General features: G+C 37.8%; 1 protein-coding gene across 1 annotated transcript in view; it reads left to right on the top strand.

The window, feature by feature from the left end:
• The window catches only part of LOC103174799 (collagen alpha-1(XXIV) chain), a 129,472-nt gene that overhangs the window by 19,036 nt on the left and 86,746 nt on the right, over positions 1-23,690 (top strand). Inside the window, exons 4-8 of the mRNA XM_042334983.1 lie at positions 3,658-5,090; positions 8,735-8,830; positions 9,741-9,794; positions 14,664-14,717; positions 22,168-22,221. Of these exons, the coding sequence (XP_042190917.1) occupies positions 3,658-5,090; positions 8,735-8,830; positions 9,741-9,794; positions 14,664-14,717; positions 22,168-22,221 (1,691 nt within the window). The remainder of the gene's footprint in view (positions 1-3,657; positions 5,091-8,734; positions 8,831-9,740; positions 9,795-14,663; positions 14,718-22,167; positions 22,222-23,690) is intronic.

Here is a 23,690-nt window from a genome sequence, read left to right as displayed (position 1 = left end):
TAATGATTCCTTCAAAAATAATAAATAAATTGGTCATTCAATCCACGATCATTTGTGGGACACTGCTGTGGTTAATGGGCTGCTATGTTTCGCCCACAAAACATATAGTCGATTCACTTCACAGTATATTCTGTGAAGCGCTTTGAGACATCTCAAAAACATGATAAGGCGCTATATCAAAATGCAAGGATTATTATTAGTATTGTCGCTCCAATTCTGAAACTACAGTAGTTGTAATTGCCTGCTGGCCAGTTTCTTCCTGTCTGAATGCAATGTTACTGGGATAGTTGGTGCAATGATGTAATGGTGCCATGATTGTTTCTGCAACTCCACTATCTACAAATGAATGTTCATTGGTGAGATCTCTTACTGAATTTGAAAAGGGAAAGAGTTTTGAAAGCAAGTTGAATATGGCAGTGGGAGGTAACTTGAGTGATTGTAGTTTACTCTATGCCAACCCTAATACTGTGTTGGTTTGATATACCTTTTGCCATGTCACCAAAGTATTCAAACTACTGAGTGTAGAGTATTGCTGTTGTCATAGATGCTATTTAAGATCCACTCTGATATTACTATATTTCACTTAAAATCAAAAACTCTCAAGAAAATCATTCGTATTAACTACAATGTCATGTAGTGTACTTAAGTCTAGTCATATAAAATCAACTCATGCTCAAGGCCAGATTGTTGAGATCAATATTTTAGACTGTAGAATTTAGAATCAAATTTCTGTTTCCTTCCTAAGGCACAATCACCTGGATAAACCTCCTGACAGGTCATTGCTGCCTGGACATGTTTCTGCCTACAGTACATTCACCTACCTATTACTCTGGGTGTTTTGAACTAGCTGCAAATAATTCCCGACTAAGATATTCAATTAAATGCCTGGCATTATTCTAGGGGTGTGCTGACCATCCCTTGTAACCAGTAAGGAAAGGATGAGGTGTCTTTATCAGTCATAATGCAATCAGCATTTTGTTTTATTGAAAACTCCCTTGAGATATTTGAAGCTCTGCTGTTCTGTGGACTGAATTCTATGTAGGAGAAGTAATGAGGCTGTTTGAAAACGAAACATTCCCATTTAAGCCATGAAAAACTATGCAATGTTAGCTGATTAAACTACTAAACTTCAGCAATATCCCAACGCACACTCTGGAGTCCCCAAGTCTTGGCTCTTGCCAGACTGCATCTAATCATTTTTGGAATTAGGTAAATAGAGTGCAACCCTCCAGAGTGAGATTGTGTTCCAGACTCTGGGAAATTTCCATGCATAGTTGACATAGATATGTGGAACTCTCCATCTAGTTTCTAAGCATGGTGATGGGTTTCCACACGTGTCGGACACCTGGCTGGCTAAAGAAAAAAAATGGAAAAGGAGGAGACTGATTGTGAAAGAACACAGTTTAGAATAGTAATGGATTCATATCTATTGCTGGAATAACGATAGAATTTCAGAATCAAAGGTCGTTGCAGTTAACACAAGTCTGCTGAACCTCACATTTGACTACTGTTGTTCCAATGTTCTTCTAAAGTCTGCCAGAACATAGGCTTTATGTATTCTAAATATGAGCCGCTGAGGTTAATCCAAATCCGTGTTTAATGAACTCAAAGTGTATTTTAATATTATTGTGTTTTCAAATATCCAGTGTAAGCCAAGCTACCCTAAGGGCATACAACTACACCATAAATTGCCAGCATGTTTTTTTTAAAAAAGCTTCACCTATATGGTTTATTAAAAATATTTTATAACCTGCATGGAATGTGCTCTGTCTACCCCCAGTAGTAAACTGTAGGTGATAGATTCCGGGCACATCAACCCAACACCCTAAGTTTAAGCATCAAGGTTAATAATAATAAGTAATCCTTGTATTTGATACAGTGCCTTATCACCTCTTCGAGATGTCTCAAAGTGCTTCACAGAATATACTGTAAAGTGAATTGACTGTATTTTGTGGACGAAATGGTTGGGAGTGGTCAGAAGGAACACATTGTTATTTTCTGGCCTGATACCTTCCTAAGTAAGCCTCTACATTGACCTGCTTCATCACTTTGTCTGTTACAATAATTCTGGCTTTCTGCCAGTACGGGTTTGGCAGTAACCACTTTGATGGCTTCAGTAACATTTTTAAATCTATAGACCCTTTCTGTTCCTGTGCTCTGTGAGTAGTGGACTTGCATAGAACAGTCATCAGAAATATATATTTTTTACATCATGGAGCAACAATAACAACAACAAGATTACATTTGTATAGCTCCTTTCATGTTGGGAGGATGTCCCAAGGAGCATCATGTAAAATAAATAATTATTTTACATAGCAGTTAATTTTAAGTGTATTGTACTTAAATATTGCTGAGCAGCTTTGAGAAAAGAATGTGGAATGGAAGGCAAAGACATGCAGAGCTGTTGAAGTGTTTTCTGTTATAACAAGTGGAGTCAAATTCATTTATGATGTACGCAAACCTTTAACTCCTGACAGTTTAGTTCCCTGAGGCATGAAAATCTTTAGTAAATTCTGATTTTAATCCCGATTTATCTATAGGTGCCTTGGGCGTCCTCCCGATGTGAAAGGCGCAATACAAATGTAATCTTGTTGTTGTTGTAGGTGGACTTGGCAAAAAAGTTTGCATGTGAACCATATCAGCTCCTTAAAGGAACTGTTGTTTCTTCTTGTGGGAAAGAATATATTTTGAGTATTTTTTTTTACCAGCCTGAAAGATTCGAAGGTGATATTAAATCTGACTTCTGTAATTGAAAACAAGAACCTTAATCTGCTTCCATTTGCTCCTGTATCTTGGTGTGGTCTTTCTGCCTTCTCTATTTGAATAATTGATTGTTAAACTAGTTTCTAAATAGGGAATCCTGCTCTTGCATGTAATGACCATGCCTCAAGTGCTGATGGCCAACCTGTAAAATTAGAGAGTGAAATCCACATACAGGAAGTCTTTAGGTTTGCCCTGTGGGAAACATGAAATTAATATACGTAATGAATTATGTGGGGGTTGCTCTGCTGGGTGCATGATAGCTTTATAGTGCTGACCACCTCCACTGTTACCGATGTTTAGTCTGGACAATGTCTCACACACATCAGGGGATCATCAATAGTCCAGCCAATTTTCCAGACTCCTCTACGCTAACTTCCTTTAATAATTCTGTTTGTGATTACTGTGTGTGGTAAAGTGTGTCTGGGAAAGAGGTAGTGAGGCATGCATTTTACAAAAGAGTTTTCAAAAACATAAAGTATTGGATGCATTAAACTATTTTATCTTAAAATAGATTATTAAACTAATAATGAAATTGACCTGAATGGAAGTAAAATTCTGCTCAGAGAATCTAATGGCCAATTTATTTATGTGAAATAAACACCGTATAAAGTAGTGAGCATTCCCTTTTCTCTGGAAGGCTCATTTCACCTGAGGTTTTACAGGTATCTGCATTCCGATCTGGCTATCCCTTGGTTCCTCCACTTCTTTGGTTGAATAGTTGGCTGTGTGTATGGTACATTACATACGATTTTAGACAGGTGGAAGCATTTTGCAAACTTCAAGGTTTGCCGCCATACAATTTTCCTTGATTTAATCCATTTTACTTGGAGTACAGTGCAATAAAACTGCAAATAAAATCGTTACCTGATGTTTTTATTCTTTTTATTATTCCAGGTATAGACATTCTCCAGAGACTTGGTTTCACAGAAAACAACGGACAGCGCCTGTCCTCATCGCCCACGCAACCATGGCCATCACTTTCATTACCTCAGGGGGTCCTGATGACAGAATTGGGCATCATGCTGTCAAGCGAAGCCCACATTGAGACTCAAGCAGAAAGCATCGTACCACTAGATATTGGAAGTGAATTCACAATAATAGCTAGCCTCCGCTCTCATAGAGTTAATAACGCCTTTCTTTTTAGTATTAGAAATAAAAACAGAATACAGTTTGGTGTACAGATTTTACCAAGAAAGTTAGTCGTGTATATCGCAGAAAAGCCGTCTGTATATTTTGATTACAATGCTCACGATGGACAATGGCATTCATTTGCTATTGAAATTAAAGGTAAAACTGCTTCCTTTTCTGCTGACTGTGGTAAAAAACATTTCAGTAAAGAGCTCCTTAAAAAGCCACAGAAATTTGTTTCGAATAGCAAACTCGTTTTAGGAAGAATGAACTTCAAATCTGCTCCGTTTGAAGGTGTTATTTGCCAGCTAGATATTTATCCTAATGCTCAAGCTTCTACAAACTATTGCAATTATGTGAAGAAACAATGTCGTCGGGCGGACACATATCGATCTCAGTCACCTTCATTAACTACTGCTTCTTATAAAGATACCAGCTCCAGATCTCAGTTAACGTCCTCGCCATTCAGTGAAGGAACACAACCAACCAGCTCATCATTAATCTCACTTTATGTCAATCCTGAAGAACAGCAAAAGATTCAGGACACTACCATGTATTTAAATCAATCATTGACAAGCACCACAGAGCCCAATGCAGTAACAAGCTCTCCTGAACCAAGAATTTCTTTTACATCAGCTCCGACTACAACATTGCCAACTCCTAACATCACTGATCCCATGCAGTTACATCAGACCTTGAACACTGACATTGAATCTCGGGTTGTGGGGGCTGTGACTGGGCAGCCAAATGTCAGCTTTAATCTTGGGAATGCAGAGGAATCACCCGTAGAGCAGAAAACAAAGGAAAATCAATCCGACAATGCTACCGAGGGTGACAGAGGAGGCAAATTGCTGTCTGTGGTTAGAGAGCTGCCTCCTCTAACTTCGCTTGTGAAACAAAGTAAGATAACAGAAAGTCTCAACAAAAGAAACCAGTCCGGAATTATTAAACAAAAATCAGATGAGCTCATGGAAATACAGATGATAAATGCAACCTTGTATAGATCGTCACAGGAAACCTCTTCAAAAAATCAATTTGATTTATGGGATGAAAACATTCACTCTAATGAGGATACAGAACACAACATGGAAAAGCCATACGACATTGATATTGAAAGCTACGACTATGATTATGAAGACTTCACTGACCTTTTTGATTACGAAGATTTAAAAGGGTCAAAAGGGGAGCCAGGACCACCAGTAAGTCTTTTAAATATAATTACTTAAAGGTGCATGTTTTAAGTTACCAATGCAAGGAAGCATTCAACAGGAATACATGCAAATTTAGTTAGTTTTGGCAAACCTTCTTACTGTGTCTTGTGCTACTTGCTAGTGAAACATTAGAATTGGAATTAATTCATATTATTTAAGCCAATTTGTAAAATGCCAAAAGATATGCATGACAGGAACATAAGAGCTATCAACAGCAATATAAAGAGAATTAGAGTTTCTGTAACTTCTACAGTGCTTTTACTGGAAGTGGATTTCGGCCTTCTGCCAAAGTGTTCAAAATGTTTCTGTCTTTGGCTTTTGACACTGATATTTAAGTTTGTTCTTCGAGGAGCATGGTAGACAAGCCAGATGTCTTAACAGTATGTGGTTGTAAATGTCATTGCTGCTCACTTGGAACAAAACCGTGCCAGTTAATTTTATTAGGCAATATCTGAAACACTGTGATTAAAACAAGGCATTTCATATATTTATTTGAAGTGTTTTAATTGAAATGTGAATATAAGGCTGCTCAAGATTTGCTTGGTTTATTTTGTTTCTCTTTCTTCAGACTGTTTAAACCACTACCTTTTTTCCCCCATTACTTGCCTGGAATAGCTGAGAACTTGAATGTCCTAGAATACAAGTATACATAAGATGTTGAGATGTCTATTCAGGGTCTAGATTGGTTTTTTTTGGTCAGCGGGTGTTTGACACAACTCCACATAGCTCACCATTGAAGGCACTGTCTGGCAAGTTTCCCGTTGCTTGTCCAGCTGGGACCACCCTATCCATTAGGTCTTCGGCTTTCTAGGTTAACAGGAACTGAGTGGGATGTATCCATGCCCCCAGTGAGGTTGGGAACCAATGAAATGCTTGCTGAAACAAACATAAATTGTGTTTGGAATGCAAAATATAACTCTACGATTCCTTGCTTCACTTTATAAATAGAATTGAGTAAAACTTTTTGGCCCAACTTGAATCTGTTCGAGAATAGGTTTATGCAAGTAGTGCGTTTGTGACATTTTTGAGCAATGTCATACAATTGCATTATGGAAGCAGACGTCATCACTTGTGAATTATGATCATAGAAAATATCAATGTATGATAACTGGAGTAACACAATCTCAGTGTAGAAAAAGTAACACAAAATCTCTGTTTTTATAGATTGACCTGTGTTAGACTCAAATATGTTTTAGAGCTTTTTATGTATATTTTGTCATTACACTATTCATAAATGCTGCATTCTATTGTGATTTGGTATTGCACTGTGTATCTGGGAAACTTTGCTGAACACCTCTTACGATGGCAGTGTTCCAGTAAAGGAATTAATTCACGTGAAATATTATTCATTGGAAGGCCACTGCAAGATTGGTTGTAATAATATTCAATCGTGACATCCAAGCTGGCAAAGTCAATTGTAGATGGGAAGAGGAAGCAATGCTGTGATCTCAATAAAGTCCAAAACAGGAAGAACTTGAACTGGTTTAAAGGGCAAGATGGATCAACTGACACATATCTTTTATAAGGTTTTGGTTCTGATCCAACTACTATATGAAAGATCTTTCTTGGCATTGCTGTTTGTTTGGCTGCTATCTGGTGCTGGATACTGTAACCAGTTTAGTGACCTTGCACATCAATATATACTCATCTCTGACAGTGTTAAAAGTGCAAAGTAATATTCGAATAAAATGATAAACTAACCACCATTAATCATTTTCTGTCTAGTTTTATTGCTTAGACTGATGCACAGGGAAAATAATTATATTGCATTTCAGTACTCATTTCCCTAAAGGTTTTATGTATCTTGGCAGAATCTGTGCTATTTACATCACCATCGGAGTACACTGCAGAATTTTAACAAAATCTGTGAGTGCGACATAGTCCTTGACTCTTCCCCAGAACAGTAGGATTTTTAGATCCATAATTCCACAGACTAGTTGTATTTGTGGTTGCATAATAGGACTGACTTGAAAACTGGTTGACTGTCTGAAAGATAGGTGGAAAATTACAGATAAATCTGGATGGGATGAATGTTCAATTACATTTCAAATATGTGATTGTGCAAAGGATAGTACATCTGTAGATGGATTAAGCACTAAAATGACAAGAAACAAATACTAATTTGGTCTCTCGTGGATTGGGAGTTTTTTGGAATTTCACCAAGGAATGCAGCTTAATTTCTGTGTGCAAAGCACAATAAACAAAGCAAATACTGCAAGAAAGAATTATGGAATACTTATTGTAGTTTCATCTCGTATATGCTTTGTCACATGTGAGACCTCCAGTTAGTATTCCTGAAATTAAAAATAATTTGTGCACTGACTCAACAGGATGAGCAGTGCAGCAGCGAATTCAAGGCTTCTTCATATGCAATAATATAGTCTTAGCTTTTCCACAGTGTTGTTGTGGAATCCACCTCATCTATTATTGCAGGCAAATTTCTAGAGCTACAAGAAAATAACTATGCATGCGCAAGCCTGTGCATGCTTTGTTGTTTCAAAGGCTTAATTCACAACTTATTTGTGGTGCTAGGCCTTTATATAGCTGAGGAGGGTTTACACAGGCCAGCTAGCGTTAAAAGTACCACATTGCTGTTTTGTAGGAGCTTCCCAAACCGACAGGCAGCCAGAAAGGATGACTGGTGATTATATTTGTCACTTTGCTACTTCAGAAACAGCAGTAAAAAATGCCTCTTTAAGTCTTAGCACTCCAAAAGCAGCACCTCTGTCTTGCTTACTTTGCAGCACCACCACTGAAGTCTGGGCTGCCATAGACAGCTAAGCTGGGAAGTTAATGGGGCATTATATTGCTAGCCATACTCCATACAGTCATTCACATTACTTTGAAAATGGCCCACACAGATGGCACGCAGTGTTTTCTAATGGATTTCTGTTAAACATTTGTTGTCCAATTGAGGCTCTGAGGAAATTTTGGTATTTTTAGTCCAGCAATTTAGAATCTCATCTAAACTTCTGGTTTGGATACCGGCTTGTTTGTGCACTCTCATTCTTTAATATTTTGCCAAAGCAGTTTCTAGCCTCTTAACACATGGATCCCTGATATACCAAGGCTGAAGTTCAATGCGTGTGTGTGTGTATAATACAGTGTATCAAAACAAGTTTGAACTTTGGCATAAATACAATGGGCCAAATGTTTTTGTGCTTGAAAGTTTCTATGTTTTTAGGTAACTTCTGGGATCCCTTGATCACTCTAAATAATAGGTTAACCGAGACATATTGGAAACATAATTTGGTCATTTCCTTTTTTTTGTTTATATTTTTATTTCTCCTGTGATTTGCTTTTAAGATCTTTCAAAGAGTCCTTGAGGGTTAAATGTCACATAAAGCTGATGGAAGAGACACAGATATCTGCAGCTAATGCACCACAGTCAGGTTCAGTTGTTTGCTGCTTCTACAGATCTAGAAACAGTTTGATGAATTTAGCAGCTGTTTGAATGGGGTACAAATCTCTCCTGGCAGGGTGGGCAATTATGTTATTGTGGGCAGTCACTGGACATCAAATCCACTTAGTTTATCATCTAAATTTGAAGTGATGAAGTGATCCCAGAAGTTACATAAAAAACAGAACATTGTAGAACAAAAGGGGATAATTTGTTCCCATTTCTTCTGCAGTTGGGCTATAATGCCACATGCTCAACTGATGATAGTATCGTGGCTGTGAATGAAATTGTTTTCATGCACATTATGGATGGAAATCGTCCAAATCTGGTTAATTTCACCTGATTGATTTCCACCTTCCAAAATGGTTGGTAGCAAAACTGGAATTAGTACATCCATAAGTGTCAACTTTATTTCTATGGATTCGCACCATAATTCTGGCATGAGGTTTAATTTTTCCGCCTATTTTAACCGGTTCTACTTCTCCGTTCCAGATTAGCATTCTTATCTAGGATTTATGGCTCGTGCTCCATTTTAAGTAGATGCCATAAATTAGTTCACAATGGCTTGATAAAGCTGTAATACCTTAACTAACCAAACATACAAATGTTTAATGACACGGTGATATGACCATAAATTAAAACCCTGTTCAATAGAAAGAGCTATAACAAAGCGTTATTTATAGCTTTGCTGAAGCAGTATAAATTGAGAGGTATGACTTAACGTTTTAAAATGCTCAATAACATGTTTTATCAATTAATAAAATATATTGGCCATAGAACTTCACAGTGATCAACTGCAGATTATGATGCCTGCATGAATCTGCAGTACCAAATGCTAATAGACACCGAGGACTGGACAGAAAGTGACAAGATTCCACTGCTGGTACATACCTGATCCAAGCCAGAACAAGACCCACATCACATTAAAACAGTCCATAACTGCAACTGTAACCATTTGAGCCTCAACTCTCACACTTTATGTGGTGCCTTTGATTAGATTATGGTTTTGTAATTACTTCCAGATATTGATTGCACTTTACGAAAGCTTACGCCTGTTATAAAATATTGTTAAATTTGTGTATATGTGTTTGAAGAAATGTGTATTCAATTTCTGGTCTTATTTGATTGTATGTTTGTCCTTGAGCTCCTAATATTTATTCGAATTTTATAAAACGGGATTTTGTTTCTTATCAACAGATTTTTTTAATCTAATTAATTATTTTTCTCTCTCCTACAAGGGACCTCCAGGCCCACCTGGTCTACCTGGTCCCACTGGAAGAAGAGGACCAAGGGTGAGTACAAAGGCAGCATGTGATGCCAATCTTACAGTCTATGCACCATTCTCATCCCACCAACTTTCTTATCAGATTCTGTACAGTACAGGCTGTTGTAATCTTTGCACTACAATGTTGTGTATGTCGAAGTTGCAGAATCAGTAATCCTTGTAATGTTCTATGACATAAAAGTTGAATGAAGTTTGTAGTTGTATAAGCAACTTCCAAGAATGATGCCGTTTTGGTGGAACAACCATCCCATTGACTATGGCTAATTCTAGCACGAGAATTTTCACAGCTGCTATTAAACACATTTCTTTTGTGTTCTACGTAAAGAAGTTCAACTCAACAATCATTTTGGGGGAATTCCTCAGATGCCGCAGACTGATAACAATGAGTGTAATATCAGCTGCCATAGATCATTTATTAGATGGTTTCCCAAATTAATAGTGGCAAGCCATAGGACATAATATGATTAGACGTCCAAAAGGCTTTTGATAAAATATCACACAACAGATTGCTTTAAAAGGGTATCAAGGTTAGGACATGGATAAATCATTATGTAAAGGAAGGGCAGTATAGTGTGGTCATACATGGAGTTAGGTCACAGTGGGGATGAAGTATTTATGCTGTGATGCTTCTTTTTCCTTGTACACAAAATCACCTGGATTTGAAGAGCTTGTGCAAGGGAGAAGCTAGGAGATTTTTTATATGCCGAGGGTTTGTACGTTTGTCAAGGTTCTGTGGTAATTAAATTGGTGCCCTCAAGCTACTGTACTTGGAATGAAAGAAACCAACAAAGATCTAACAAAAAGAGATTGATAGGTTTTACACGTGGGCTAACCACTGGTAAATTATGTTCCTTATGGATAAATGCTAGGTACTGCATTTTGGTAGTAAAAATAGGAGGAATACATACTCCACAGCTGGAATAGAACTTGCCAAAAGGGAATTTAAAACAGGCCTAGGGTTGTTAGTTGGCTTTTTGCTCATCTTTCCCAAACAGTGTGAGGCAGCAACAAATTTAGTAAACAGAATGTTGAGTTACATTGTCAAATCCTCATACAGTATTTTACCATTCTGGTTATTGCAATATAAGGGGGGCACCCAGGCCCTGGAGGAGGTGCAGAGGAAAACAATGAGCTGCAGTAATAATTAACTCATTTGAATTAAAATATGGGAAATACATATTTGATTCAAAACCTCTAACTAAATATCTGGACTTGGTTAAGAAGAGGATTGTTGAGGTAATTGGAAAATGATAGTTAGCATTCTGGAAAGATATCAAATAGACCAAACCCCTCGTTTGATCTCGTGACAAGTTGAAGTCGATTATTATTGCAGCCAACAGTCCAGTGGTTTTGTCTTCAGTGAGCTGAGTGGGTGGACACAAGGATACACCATCACCTAATTAATTTATTAAAAAAACTTTTTTTTAGAAAATATAGAAAATATACTTTATCATTGTTAAACTAATCACCAAAACACATGTTGTAGGTAAAAGTACAACTCTGATGATACAGTACAACCATTTGTAGGGTTTGAAATAGTCTGTTGCTCAGCAAGCCTATTTTCTCTCTGGGTATCATTTGTTTGTATGTAGCCTTCATTAGATTATTTTTTGACTGGGCTGTCAGTTTATAACACTCACTTTCAAATGATTTCAAGTTTGCAGCAAATAAACCACAGAAGGTGTTTCAAACCCCATTAGATTTTTCAGAGTACGTACTTTTGGCTCATCCTCCCTTTGATTTGGGGCTTCAGCTCAATCGTAATTTTCCTGACGTTGGCTGAAGAGTTGCAGAACCAGTCACGATATGAAGTAAGAGTAAGCACTTTAGCCTGAGCACTTAGTGATGGAAACCAAGAGCATCCAGTCAATCAGTCTGTCACTCAGGATACTCTAACTCCAAATTCATCAAACCCCATCAAATTGTAACAAAGCTAGGAGACTGATGTTAATGCACTAGTCAACAACAAACTCCCTGTTCAAATACTCTTGCTGATCATTGGTGAACTATTCCAAAGTATTCGCAAGCTGGCTGAACTTACTTTGCAAGTGCTTTGATGGCCCAAGAAATGCAATACCCCTTTGTATTTCATTCTATAGAGGCAACTTTTTTTTTACATGTAGTCAAGTCCTTCAATGTAAAATTGTCTCACTTGTTTGAAGAAATTGTTGCATGCATTAGAAGTATCTTGGAAGTTTCCTGTTTCAATTTTGGCTCTGAATCTCACAAACGTGACTTTGTTGCCTTTCTGAGCATCTCCAATGTGATTGTCAAAGCTATGAATCTCACTCTTAGACTTTCCAGCCAACAATTCACGATTGACCAGGTTTTGCAAGTACATCTTTGTACAACTTTGAGTTCTGGATATATAATATGAGACAGGAGCATCACAGTCTGCAGGGAGATTGGTAGCTGAACGCCTAAGAATAAGAGGTAGTTATAATAATATTAATCTTTTAATTTGATATAGCGCCTTATCACGTCATTGAAACATTTCAAAGTACTTCACAGGATATACTGTAAAGTGGACTGACTGTATATTTTGTAGGCGAAATGAGGCAGCCAGTTGCACACAGCAAAGTCCCAAAAACAACCGAGGAGTGAGTGACCAATTTTATTTGAGGGTTTGTTGGCCAGGACACCAGGAGAAATCCCCTTCTCTTTTCGAACAGTGCCATGGCATCTTTAACGTCCACCTGAACAGGCAGACGGTACCTCAATTTAATGTCTCAAGCATTTCTTAGGTGATTATAAGGAAGCATTGCTGTAGACCAAACCCTCAGCTTTCTCTTTATAGCTCAAAGCTTTCACCAGAAAAGAATAAAATGGTATTCTTGGGAGTTGGGTAGGAGCTTGTGCACTTTTTTGTGAACAACAACAACCACAAAATAACATTTATAGCGCGCCTTTCACGTCGGGAGGTCGTCCCAAAGCCCTGGACAAAGTCATATGAATGCTTTTTGTATTAGTAACTCGGAGAATATTCTGAATCTTTATACAAATGATAATAGGTGGTCATCTTTTGAAAAATATTGCAAATGAAGCCGGTTACCTAACAAACTAACATGAGCTGGATGAGTCCATTCAGCCATTTCCACCAGTTCATTAGATTTTGGCAGCTCTTTTAATCTCAGGGCCTGGCTATAGTGTTCGTGCTTCCCAATGGTAGTGTGCATTTTGCTTCATTTACCAGCAAGAGTTTAATTGGCAATTCAACAATGTACATTGATATATTCCTAGGTGATATGGCATGGCTTTTTGTTACATTTTGTTTCAAGGGGTGGAAGTTTTAGGAACAAGTTAGTCACTTAAAATACAATTGTATTGTGATATATTTTAAAAATATAAAAGTGCTGAACGCAAATTAATTGTTTCCATACTTTTTTAAAAATCGAATAAATTCCATTAAACATCTCTTTAAGTGGACTGTCCTAATGCTACATTTCCAACGTTCCTGTCAAAAGATTGCAACGATTTCTCTGGTATGACCTTTATAGCATGGCACCCAACAGAGAAAAATAGTATTTAATCCATTGCTGACAGATGGCTAAGTAGTTAGTCTAACCCAGTTATAGGGGTTGAAAATCACTCCTCAGGAAAGCGGTAATATTAACTGGGACTTCACTGCCAGAAAAAACACCTCCCGACATTAAAAAAATATAATTCTGGATCTCACAGCTTCTCCTGAGGTGATGTTGAGCCAGGTTTGAGGTGTTCACAGATCAGCATGACATATTTCCAGATTCTTTAATTAAGAAAGCTGATTTTAGATTCTGTTGTTGGCCTGTATTTTTACAACACCTGCGTGTCTGGAAAGCAGTAAGGAATACCCAGAACTCAAAGAGTTAAGCCACTCTAGCTTGTGACTGTGGGGTTTTAATGTCAGTAGAGTTCGTTAGGAATACTCTAAGCTCGCCTTAAATGTCAACTGGACAATGATTCGGATTGTTTTGGAAACAAACAGCAGAAGTACTAGCCAGTACATTTTATACATTAAAGGTCGCTCCAGGCTATTTCTATGGGCGGAGACAGTTCGTAGTAACTGAGGAGTTCTGTAAGACAACACTCAAGTCTTGTACAAATGAATGGCAGGGCACCTTTAATGGACTCGGAACATTTTTCCACCCACACCCACAAAGGTCATCTGTATAATACTCACTACTATCGTACACGTGTATGATGTCTCAGAATGTCAGCATTCATTACCAATTATAAGGACCCCATGCTTTTCACTCGCTTAGTTCTTAGGTTCCACCAGCTGTTTGCATTGACACCATTTTCAGACAACACAACAGCGGGTCACGTCAAGGGCAGAGTTCAAGAGTGTGGCATCAGCTCTCTACTCCCAAATCCAGCGATATTAAGATCGTTTTGTGAAGTTTTTACTTACTGCCCAAGCTGAGGTCAACTAACCCATCACAGAGTGGTGTGGAAACTGTTTGGCTCAGCTCCAAGCAGAGGAGCCACCAGATGAGCTGAGTACAAATTATCCGATGATGAAATCATTAAAATGAACCCTCGGGATTGTTAAGAATTTAACATGAAGGGGGGAGATGGATAATTTTAAGTCAACCTGACATCGTTCTCCCTGCAGATTTCTGTTACGTAACTCCCCCCAAATATTCTGCAGGCCCCTATGTCTTAAGCAATGAGATGCATGGTGTGCAGATGTTATTGTACTGTGTAATCCTGGAGGAGATCTTCAATTACCAAACACAGCCTGAAAAGCCGAGTTACTGTCAGATTTACATTTGAGGTAGACCGAGACCCAAAGTTTCTATGGTTTGGTGTATCATTAATTAATATAGTCATGCTGGGGAAAGATAATGATGCGATGCTGCTACTCAGTGTAAACTTCCTGTTCTCATTTCTCTAGGGGATGTCAGGACCACATGGGAATCCAGGATTGCCAGGATTCCCTGGCCCAAAGGTACGTTTAACTTCCAGGCAATTAATCTGTGTCACTAACCAACCCTGTTTCCATATGTAGGCAATCTTTGAAGTATTCAAGAAGTCCTTGGCCTTTAAATCATTTGGCTTTGATTGTCTGGGCCATATGTGAATTAAACGTGAGATGTCACCATTGAACACTGTCTTCCTCAAATATTATTGCTAAACCCATGAGAGAAATGAAAGTAAACAAACTGCCAAAAAGATACAAAGGTTTAAAATGACCTCATACAAAATTGTAAAATTAACCACTAGGTTTGAATGACTGATTTCTAGAAATGAAACAATTAATTGAAATAACATGTTTGTTCAAGTATACCTCATACTTGGTATAAGGCAAAAATCATTATTTCTAATCATCGTTGTGTCTTGTTATGTAATACTGTATATTATTACTTTATTATTAGAGAAACCTAATTCTTTAGATGTGAAATTTTGCATTGCCTTGAAATTGTTGGTTCCTGGTCAAACATATTGTATAAATTTATTTGATGACAGCAAGAGTTGTATTAGTAATCACCATTTGTAAAACAAATTCTCTGCCAATTGGAATCATTTTGTTATAATTGAACTATTACAATAACATTTTGCAATTTATATAGCGCATCAGGGGTATACTGCAAAGTGCTTCACCTGGTTGACTGGAAGCCTGAGCTAGGTAACTAAGAGGGGGAGGAGGGGGAAGTTGCCAAAAGGGCAGTCACTGTCATTCGAACATTTGGAATGATGAGGTCCATCAAAATAAATCAGCGTTTACTGAAAATGTTCAGAATTCTGACCCCAAACTGTAACCGTTCTTGAGGGAAGAATAGTGAGAGCACGGCTTGTCTTCACACGCAGAACTATAAGCTTGTCATTTCAATTGGATGCACTGGTGATAATACTCCATATGCAGCTCCAACCCTCCTATTCTTACCCCTCTTCAAGAGTAAAAGGGAAAACTAATCTAACCGCATTAAATAGTTTTCTGATTTGCGGAAAGCTTGACGAGTGACTCTGTTTGAAGTATTCATCTCCAATTCCAGTCATGTCAAATGTTTGCGTTACAAGCCATTTGTATGGTGCTGTTGCATTGCTTTTTGACATTTCCTATAATGTCTGCTATGTATTCTTTACATGACTTACTTCAAATTGATGTTTAAATCGTTTGCATTGCCCAATTCAATCACAAAAATGACTTTGGAGTATTGCGTTAATTTAATACAATATCTTAAACCATTAAAATTGAATAATTTAAACAACATCTGGATAAAGGAGTAGTTGTTTGCAGGATCTGAGCACTGTTTATGATGTGCAAGTTTACTGTCAATTAATGTGTGACAGCAAAAGTGCTTTTATGGAAATTTAGTTAAATAACCCATTAGTCAAGCATCACAAATTCTGGTGAACTTTGAGCTGAATCTATCATCCAGAACCTAAGATGCCATGAAAACACTCCTTTCACTTCTACATGCACATGAAACTTGGAGGTATTTGTGAAATGTATTTTCCTGTGGTCCTGGATTGGTTTTGTAGATTGGCGACAATACATGGAACAAGTGTTCGCACTACATGGTAGTTAAATATATTTTGCAGTTATTCTGAGAGCGATGGTAATTTGTTCACCAGAATGATATGAAAATCCTCAGAGTGCTGCCATTCTTACTTTTAAATATCACTTCTAAAGTTATTTTAGTTGTTCAGGTCATCGTAAAATCTACAAAGTTATCTTTTTTATTAACTCTCCTTAATTGTACACATGTTCTTGATATGGACAAGCTTAAATCTTATTTTTGATTGTAACTTCACCTATGGCACTTTACAGTTCCTGACATTTCACCCTTGGTGTGATCAACATGATGTTTATGGTATCCTACTTTGTCTTGAGAGCAATTTAAAATCCTTACCTCTGCGCCTGAGGGCAATTGTTCTGGTCCCATCTGTTTCACTGTTAAATGCTACACAAGGCGTTTGATCCTAATACTTGGTGTTTTTCTTTAAACAATCGCACTCGTACTTCTGACGATCTGGACATTTCATCATAATCTTTATAATGTTTTGTTACAAAAAAGCCTGGGTTGAAATTCTTGGTTTAGGCAAAAGTGTGTACAACCTTTTTATCTATGCCAATCAGTTACCAAAATGATAAATGCCGCCATTGCCTGTCTTACTTGTCTTTATTGCTGAGACATGACCAGGTTTAACACAAGTCGACATCCAAATGACAGCGTCTAGCAACATGTCAGGCTGAATAACCTTTGTCAATCCTGAAATACTGCTTTGTTGATGCTGTCATTGAAGACAATTGAATTGGGTGAAATAGACATAGTTGGGTTTTATTTCGGGCAGTTTTTGCAATGTGAGCTTGCAGCAGACCGGATTAAAGCTGGAGGTCTTAGCTAAGCTATTTCCTTCACAGGTTTATTCTGAAAAAGGCCATTTACAGTCCCCTTTTCTGTTTGTTCTTGCTCTGTTGTCCACCTTGAAAGGTAGAAATGCGTTTTTTTATTGATGTTTCTCTTCCCTTGACAAGTGGCTTTGCCAGAAAGTTTTGCAGCCAATGTAAAAAGGAAAAGAAGGGAGCTTGAATCATCCATGGTGCTTTAAGAGTTACAATTTGAAAAAGAAGTACTAAAAGAGTGGGAGGAATGAGTGTTTATATGACCGGGTCTGCAAAGGCCACCAAAAGCGAGGAGTAGATATTCTCTCTTTACTGTTTCTCTGTCTGGTTGATTGTCCTCGGGTTACCATTGAACAAAAAAATGGTGCAAGCAAATTGCAATGTCAGTGAGAGAGGGGCAAATGAAGATTACAAGTGATCAATAATGTACGATCGTAAAGCTATAAATATATAGGAATGAGAATGTGTCAATCAACTGCCACTATTTCTGTTTGTGACTAGTTAGTGATATGTATATATAAACCTGTTTTTCAATTTAGTTATAAATAGTTTAATTATCTCACAGTGAATTCAGTGTCTCACGTTACTTTATAAATGTATTCATATAAATGGAGTTGTAGCCTTAAACCGTACATCCCAGTGCCAGCTGCTTATTTGTATTTATAAGATGCGGGTATTGAACTGCAGCTGGTATTTGAGCTACAGGAATAGATTCTTTCTCTTCACCATCCTTTGCATACTGGCAAGTTCATGCAGTCCCCATGTACATTATTTCAAAGGCATAATGACTCCAAAAGAATTCCTTTAAACAGAAATCTGATTTTTGATCAAAATTTACAAGGGAATTGTTTTCAGAATGTCCACACACACAACCCAAAGGTTAAGTGGAGATAAGGCTGTAGCTAATGATGTGTCTCTGTGTACAGATACAAACGTATTTGATGCAGTGCCTTTTACGTCGGGAGGACGTCTCAAAGTACTTCACGAGATTTACTCTAAAATGTAGTGACTGTGTATTTTGTAGGAAATTAGAACAATACAAATATGGGTCATTTGTCTCTCTCCTACCTACACAACGCTTTCCACTCCCATCTCTCACCCTTCTCAGGCTCCAATCTACCCTATCTTTACAGACAAAAGACTCTTTAATGTTGCAGGCTTTACTTTTGTGTTTTGCACTAGCAGGCAGCTCAGGAGATTTCTTTTTAAGAACATACCTTCAGTTCACTGCAATGGATGTCAACATATCGAGTTTATCTTGTGAGACTCTGGTCGGGAAAGGTGGGTCAGTACAAATTTTCGAAAATGAAGATCAAATTTCACATTGATGTTTTGTTTAAATGGCAGTAGAAATTTTTGTGTAAACAAAACTCTGTATAAATGGATAAAAGCTACGGCTTTTTCCACTCCTTAAAATAAAAAATGATTGGTTGTAGTTCATGCAGCATAGTTTGAGTGCAAAGTGAAATCTGAACTGTTTGCAGAATTATGAATTGGAGCTGCATAAGTTTCTTAGAACATTTGCAAAATTAAGAACATTGTCAAATCAATATTGCAGAGTAGCAGCTGATTTAGAATAGTATCATCATCTGGTTCACTCATTGGAAATATATTAACTGTACCCAGGAAAAGGGTTGTTTCTCTCAATATGAATTCTAGCTTAAAACATGAAACTGTGCTCCCAGATCTTCAGCAATATTGAACCCGTGAATCGTGCAGGCCAAACATATTGACAAGGAAAGAGTTAAATCTCTGGGTTCCTACATACACAAATACGAGTTATTAAAGAAAACGATGCACTGGGCATTATAAATAGCTTTACATGATTCACCATATCAACAAATAGGAGATCTAAGAATCTAGTCCTGGGGAAACTCCAGGGGAAAATGATGGAAAATGCATGCAATGTGTTGATAAAGTATTGTGGGTCAATACTTTGGAGGTTAAATCCTTAGGCATTCTGTCAGTAAGAGGCTTAACAATAATCTAATCAGAAATGTGCCTGTGAACAAAAGTGTACCAGTACCACTGAAATAGTGAATTCCAGGTTAGGTACACTCTTCACAACTGTCACATCTCAATGATCTTTTATTTGGGTGTAATTTCAGTTTTTAACAACAGCTTTATGCTCTCAGATCAGGATCAAGCTTTTCATTTTCTTGAATGTATTCAGCATTTCTTTAGTGATTTGGTTTTTGCATAAACACACAAAGAGAAACGTGATGTTCAAGCATTCCCCTTCTGCCATACACTTGTGCCATTTTGATCCTGAAAGTGCAGGGTTAGTCATTTCACACCTGCAGTCTTGCATTAATTGTGATTTCAGGGCCATCGTGACGTCACAGAGCACGTGATAAAATGGTGAAATTTGGGGCATTGTGTTGCAAAGCGTTTGTGTCTTAATGTTATTGTGCAGGCCAAAGTGCATAGATTGTTGAATCTATTCCAGCTAAGAGATGGAAGTGTGGAGCATAATTCTGATTTAATTACGCGTGGAGATCCCTAAGGTATAAAAAGGCATTAAACTGTTACAGAGTTTGATTCCAGTTGCATGTCTATAGAAAGAAGAAACATAAAGGGAACACAGTGAAACTTTGAAGTGTGTAGAACAAGTGCATATATCTTTTAATTTTGTTTGCCTTTTGTAATACTTAATTTTCTTTTTCTGTTCCTTTGACTGAATGCATTTTATTTGCTCTTTTAATCTATCCTAGCCCCTTGGTTGTTCTCTCTTGTTGGCTTTTATTTCTTTCTGTTTCCCTGTCTTTCCTATTTTTTTCCCTTTTCTGTCTTCTCCCCTGAAGGTACTGAATTTTACTGGATACAGCAGGAATCCTCCAGTATAACTCACGTATAACTTCTTCATGTGTGAGCTCAGGCAGTGAGTTTTGGAAGTTACCACAGCTGAACTTAATTCTGTTCTCACCTAAGCATAGATTTTATCCAGGAGAGTCACTGGATATCAATCAGCAACAGCAAAATTACATTTATAGAGCGCCTTTCACGTCGGGAGGACATCCCAAATTGCTGAAGAACAGGACCTTAGTTGATTCCTTCCCCATCCCCACTTGCATAGCCCCAGCTGTGATCAGCTGGCCTGGTATAGTTTCTTTGCTGCTTCTCTACCGTGCCTCACTTTTCTCATTCTGCTCTCCTCCCGTTTCACACCTAACTTCCAGGTCTATCTCGTATTGGTTCTGGCTGCAGTCGGCAGAACAATTATGGTCAGTGAGATCCGAAATATCCCCTGTTATTCTTGACTGCTGCTGTGAAGTGATAGGATGCATAGCAATGGAAAGCCCTGTAGAATAGCACCATTTGCCATTGTCCCACTAGTATGTAGATTCAAATTGCGGGCCTCATTAAATGCTACAATCTGTGTAGAGCTGGGAGTGCTGGCATGCCAAGGAGGCTTTGCTTTTCCAGCTGTCAACCATTTAACTTGTAAACCAAATAATAACTTTTATTTATTTGTGGGTTAAATACACTTTCTTGGAAATGCTTCAAATGCTTATTGTAATAGCTACATTGTTTTTCCAAGGTATTTTTAATAACACCTTTTTTCTAGTTTGTCAGAGGCCCATGTAGGGCATAAGAAAGGCTTCTGTTTTTTGGTATTAATTAATTTTGTTTTTCAGGATTCATTTTTAGCAATTTTCGAGTTCTATGTAGATGTCCAAAAATCTGGGTTTGAGGGTCTTTTGCCTTTTCCGTGCTGTAATGAGAAGATTTTATCGGGCATGCTTCTCCAGATGTCCCAGAAGCGAGAGAGAGGTGCCCTTATGCACGCAAAGTGACTCCCTCCTCTCACATACACATCCTTCACCAGATGCTCCTGCACACAGTGTGGCAGAGAGCGAAGTAAGACATGTGCAGTTGGCACACCAGGGTATCCACTGAGAATGAGAGAGAGAAAGAAAGAGAGAATCTCACTGATGAGTATCTTTGAGCAACCATTTCCGATGTTTAATGGATAAACGCCTATTTCATTTTTTTTATATTGGGAGTATTTTATTGCTATTTTTCTGTTAAAACTAAAAATCAGAAGCCCTGGGTATAGGTCTTGCATCTGCAACAAGGCCATATTTTGCATAATGCGCAATAGACCTTCATTACTTGTCGTGTACATTCTGAGGTCATTTGTTCAATTTAAAATGAAGTATTTTTTATCATATTCACATATGTGAACAATATAACCATGGTTACAAATGGTTTAGATGTAACGCACAATGAACTTTATTGACTGGATGTTTCCATTGTATGAAATTGCTTTCCACTTTGAAGTCAACCTCTGTGATAGTTTGGTTCCTCAGCTCAATGCTCCAGGGCACTGCTCATGACAGACCTGCTGAGCTGGTTTATTGGCAGGATTTGGAGAGGCAGACTAGGTACAGGGTTTCTTTCCATTGGCTGCTGTTAACTCGATGCCGAAGCCCTAATGGGTAGTTGAACAAGCAGGGAAGCTTGCCAGACAGTGCTCTCAATGGAAAGGTTTTTAGCTGGTTAAAATTCAGTAGTACCCTAAACACCCACTATGCGGTCCCCAAACCTTTACTCTTGCCAACCATGGTCGGAATCAGGTAAGCAGGGTGCGTCCATCGAGTAAGACAGTCCACATTCAATTCCAGACGCAGGGAAATTTCAATGTGTAGGTGTCAAACATATGTGGACCTCTCTGTAGGATTTAGATACTCTTAAATGTGGTTTCTGCATGTATCAGACACATGCTGATCAAAACAAAAAATCTTTCTACTTGTAAATCGGACTATAATTCACTAGTAATACATATGCAGGAATCATACCCAGCATTCTCAATAAATACGGTGGTAAATGTTTAACCAATATGACTGTATTTAATAGTTAGCAAGTGCAATTCTGTAATGCATAATAGCTGAATTGCATTTCCTCCAATAATTGAGAGAAGTCATTGTTGAGTACCGTGTTGGATGAACCATGCTGTTTAGAAATGTTTATAAATCAGGGAGTGTTCGACAATCTCTTGACTGTATTCTATTGATTACATGTGGTGCATGCATAATTCCTATATTAGGGTTCAAAAGGAGATCCAGGCTTAACACCTAGTAAAGCACCACCTGGAGAAAAGGTAAATTGAACTGGGAAGTCATTCTCCTCATCACTGTATGTTTCACTCACAATCCTTTGTGCTAAACTGTCTTTGCTGCCATTCATTCATTCCCATCATTGTCACACCTGCATGGTTCACCATTATCATCATTTTTGGCTCTTACCTCTTTGGAGGAATGTTTGTGAAGAAGGCTGCTCACCACGAACAGCGTGCATGATAGAATGGGGTGACGGTATATCCTTTCTGGTTTGCGATGCATGTGATCAATGTTGGTTCATTGTTTTTGTGCTCCATCTCTGCATTTCATCTGTGTTTTACATTGATGTGAATTTCCATGACAGTCGCTGTAATCCATCAGTTTGATTGTTTTTATTGCATGTGGTGTTGGATCCTACTGTTAGTATTTGAATAAGGGTGAGTTTATTTGAGAGCAACATTTCCACTTTTAAAATGGGCCGGTGCTACCAATTCACAGCCACAATTAAATGCAATTCAAGTAGCCAGTTGTTGGCAACACTTTAATGCTCTGTGCAATACCGACTTGGGTACTGAGGTTCAAATCCCATTCTTGGCTGAGATGCACAATCCAATGTATGACAAATGCTCTATTGCACCTTCCTCCATTCAAGTTGCCAGTCTTGGCAGGGTACAAATGATGTCCTAAATAAAAGGAGGGCTGGTTCATCCTCACCACAGTATAACTTAGCATCTGAACCACAACTAAGCATTAACATGAATTGGACCTAATTACCCTGGTCAGGTAGTAGCACCTGAGTGTAGGAAGTATCATTGGGAGAGAGAAATATGAGGAAAGCTCTCAAATAAGCCCACCAGGGAATGTAACTGTTAAACTGTGACTGAAGTGACGTTTTATAAATTTAAAATGGAAATTGTACAAAAGTCAAATGTATCTAACAATTTATGGGAACCAGATATTATTTTACTTGTAATAGCCACTGGAATGTAACAGTACATCAGCTAATTCCTGAAGAATTCAGAACTGTTCACAGAAAGCTTGGCATTTTCCAAGCTCATACACGTGGAAGTGGCTAGATAATAATGATAATCCTTGCATTGATACAGCGACTTATCATGCTTTTGAGACTTCTCAAAGCACTTCACAGAATATACTGTAAAGTGAATTGACTGTATATTTTGTGGGAGTTGCAGTGTTACGTAAACTTTTTCTTCCTTTTGTTATTAAAAATATTTCATCGCGGTACATATTCAAACTGAAAATTATTTGAATGTGGGCTAGTTTCAAAACAAATGTTGTGTCNAAAAAAATGCAAAAATATTACCCATAACAAAATATTGTCTTGTCACAAGCTCAGGGTTACTTTCAAGACACAGCCCATTACTAAATCACTAATGTCCACAAAGACCATTGCAATCTAAATCTGTCACTCCACTACCATCCTGATATTTTTCAACTGGCAGGAATATTTTGAAGAATTTGTCATCATAATACTCACTCTGAGAACAAA

The sequence above is a fragment of the Callorhinchus milii genome, unplaced genomic scaffold (genome assembly GCF_018977255.1).
Source record: "Callorhinchus milii isolate IMCB2004 unplaced genomic scaffold, IMCB_Cmil_1.0 Scaffold5, whole genome shotgun sequence".
NCBI lineage: Eukaryota > Metazoa > Chordata > Chondrichthyes > Chimaeriformes > Callorhinchidae > Callorhinchus > Callorhinchus milii.
The sequence above is the reverse complement of the archived record's forward strand: the minus strand, read 5'-3'. Positions and strand labels throughout refer to the sequence as shown.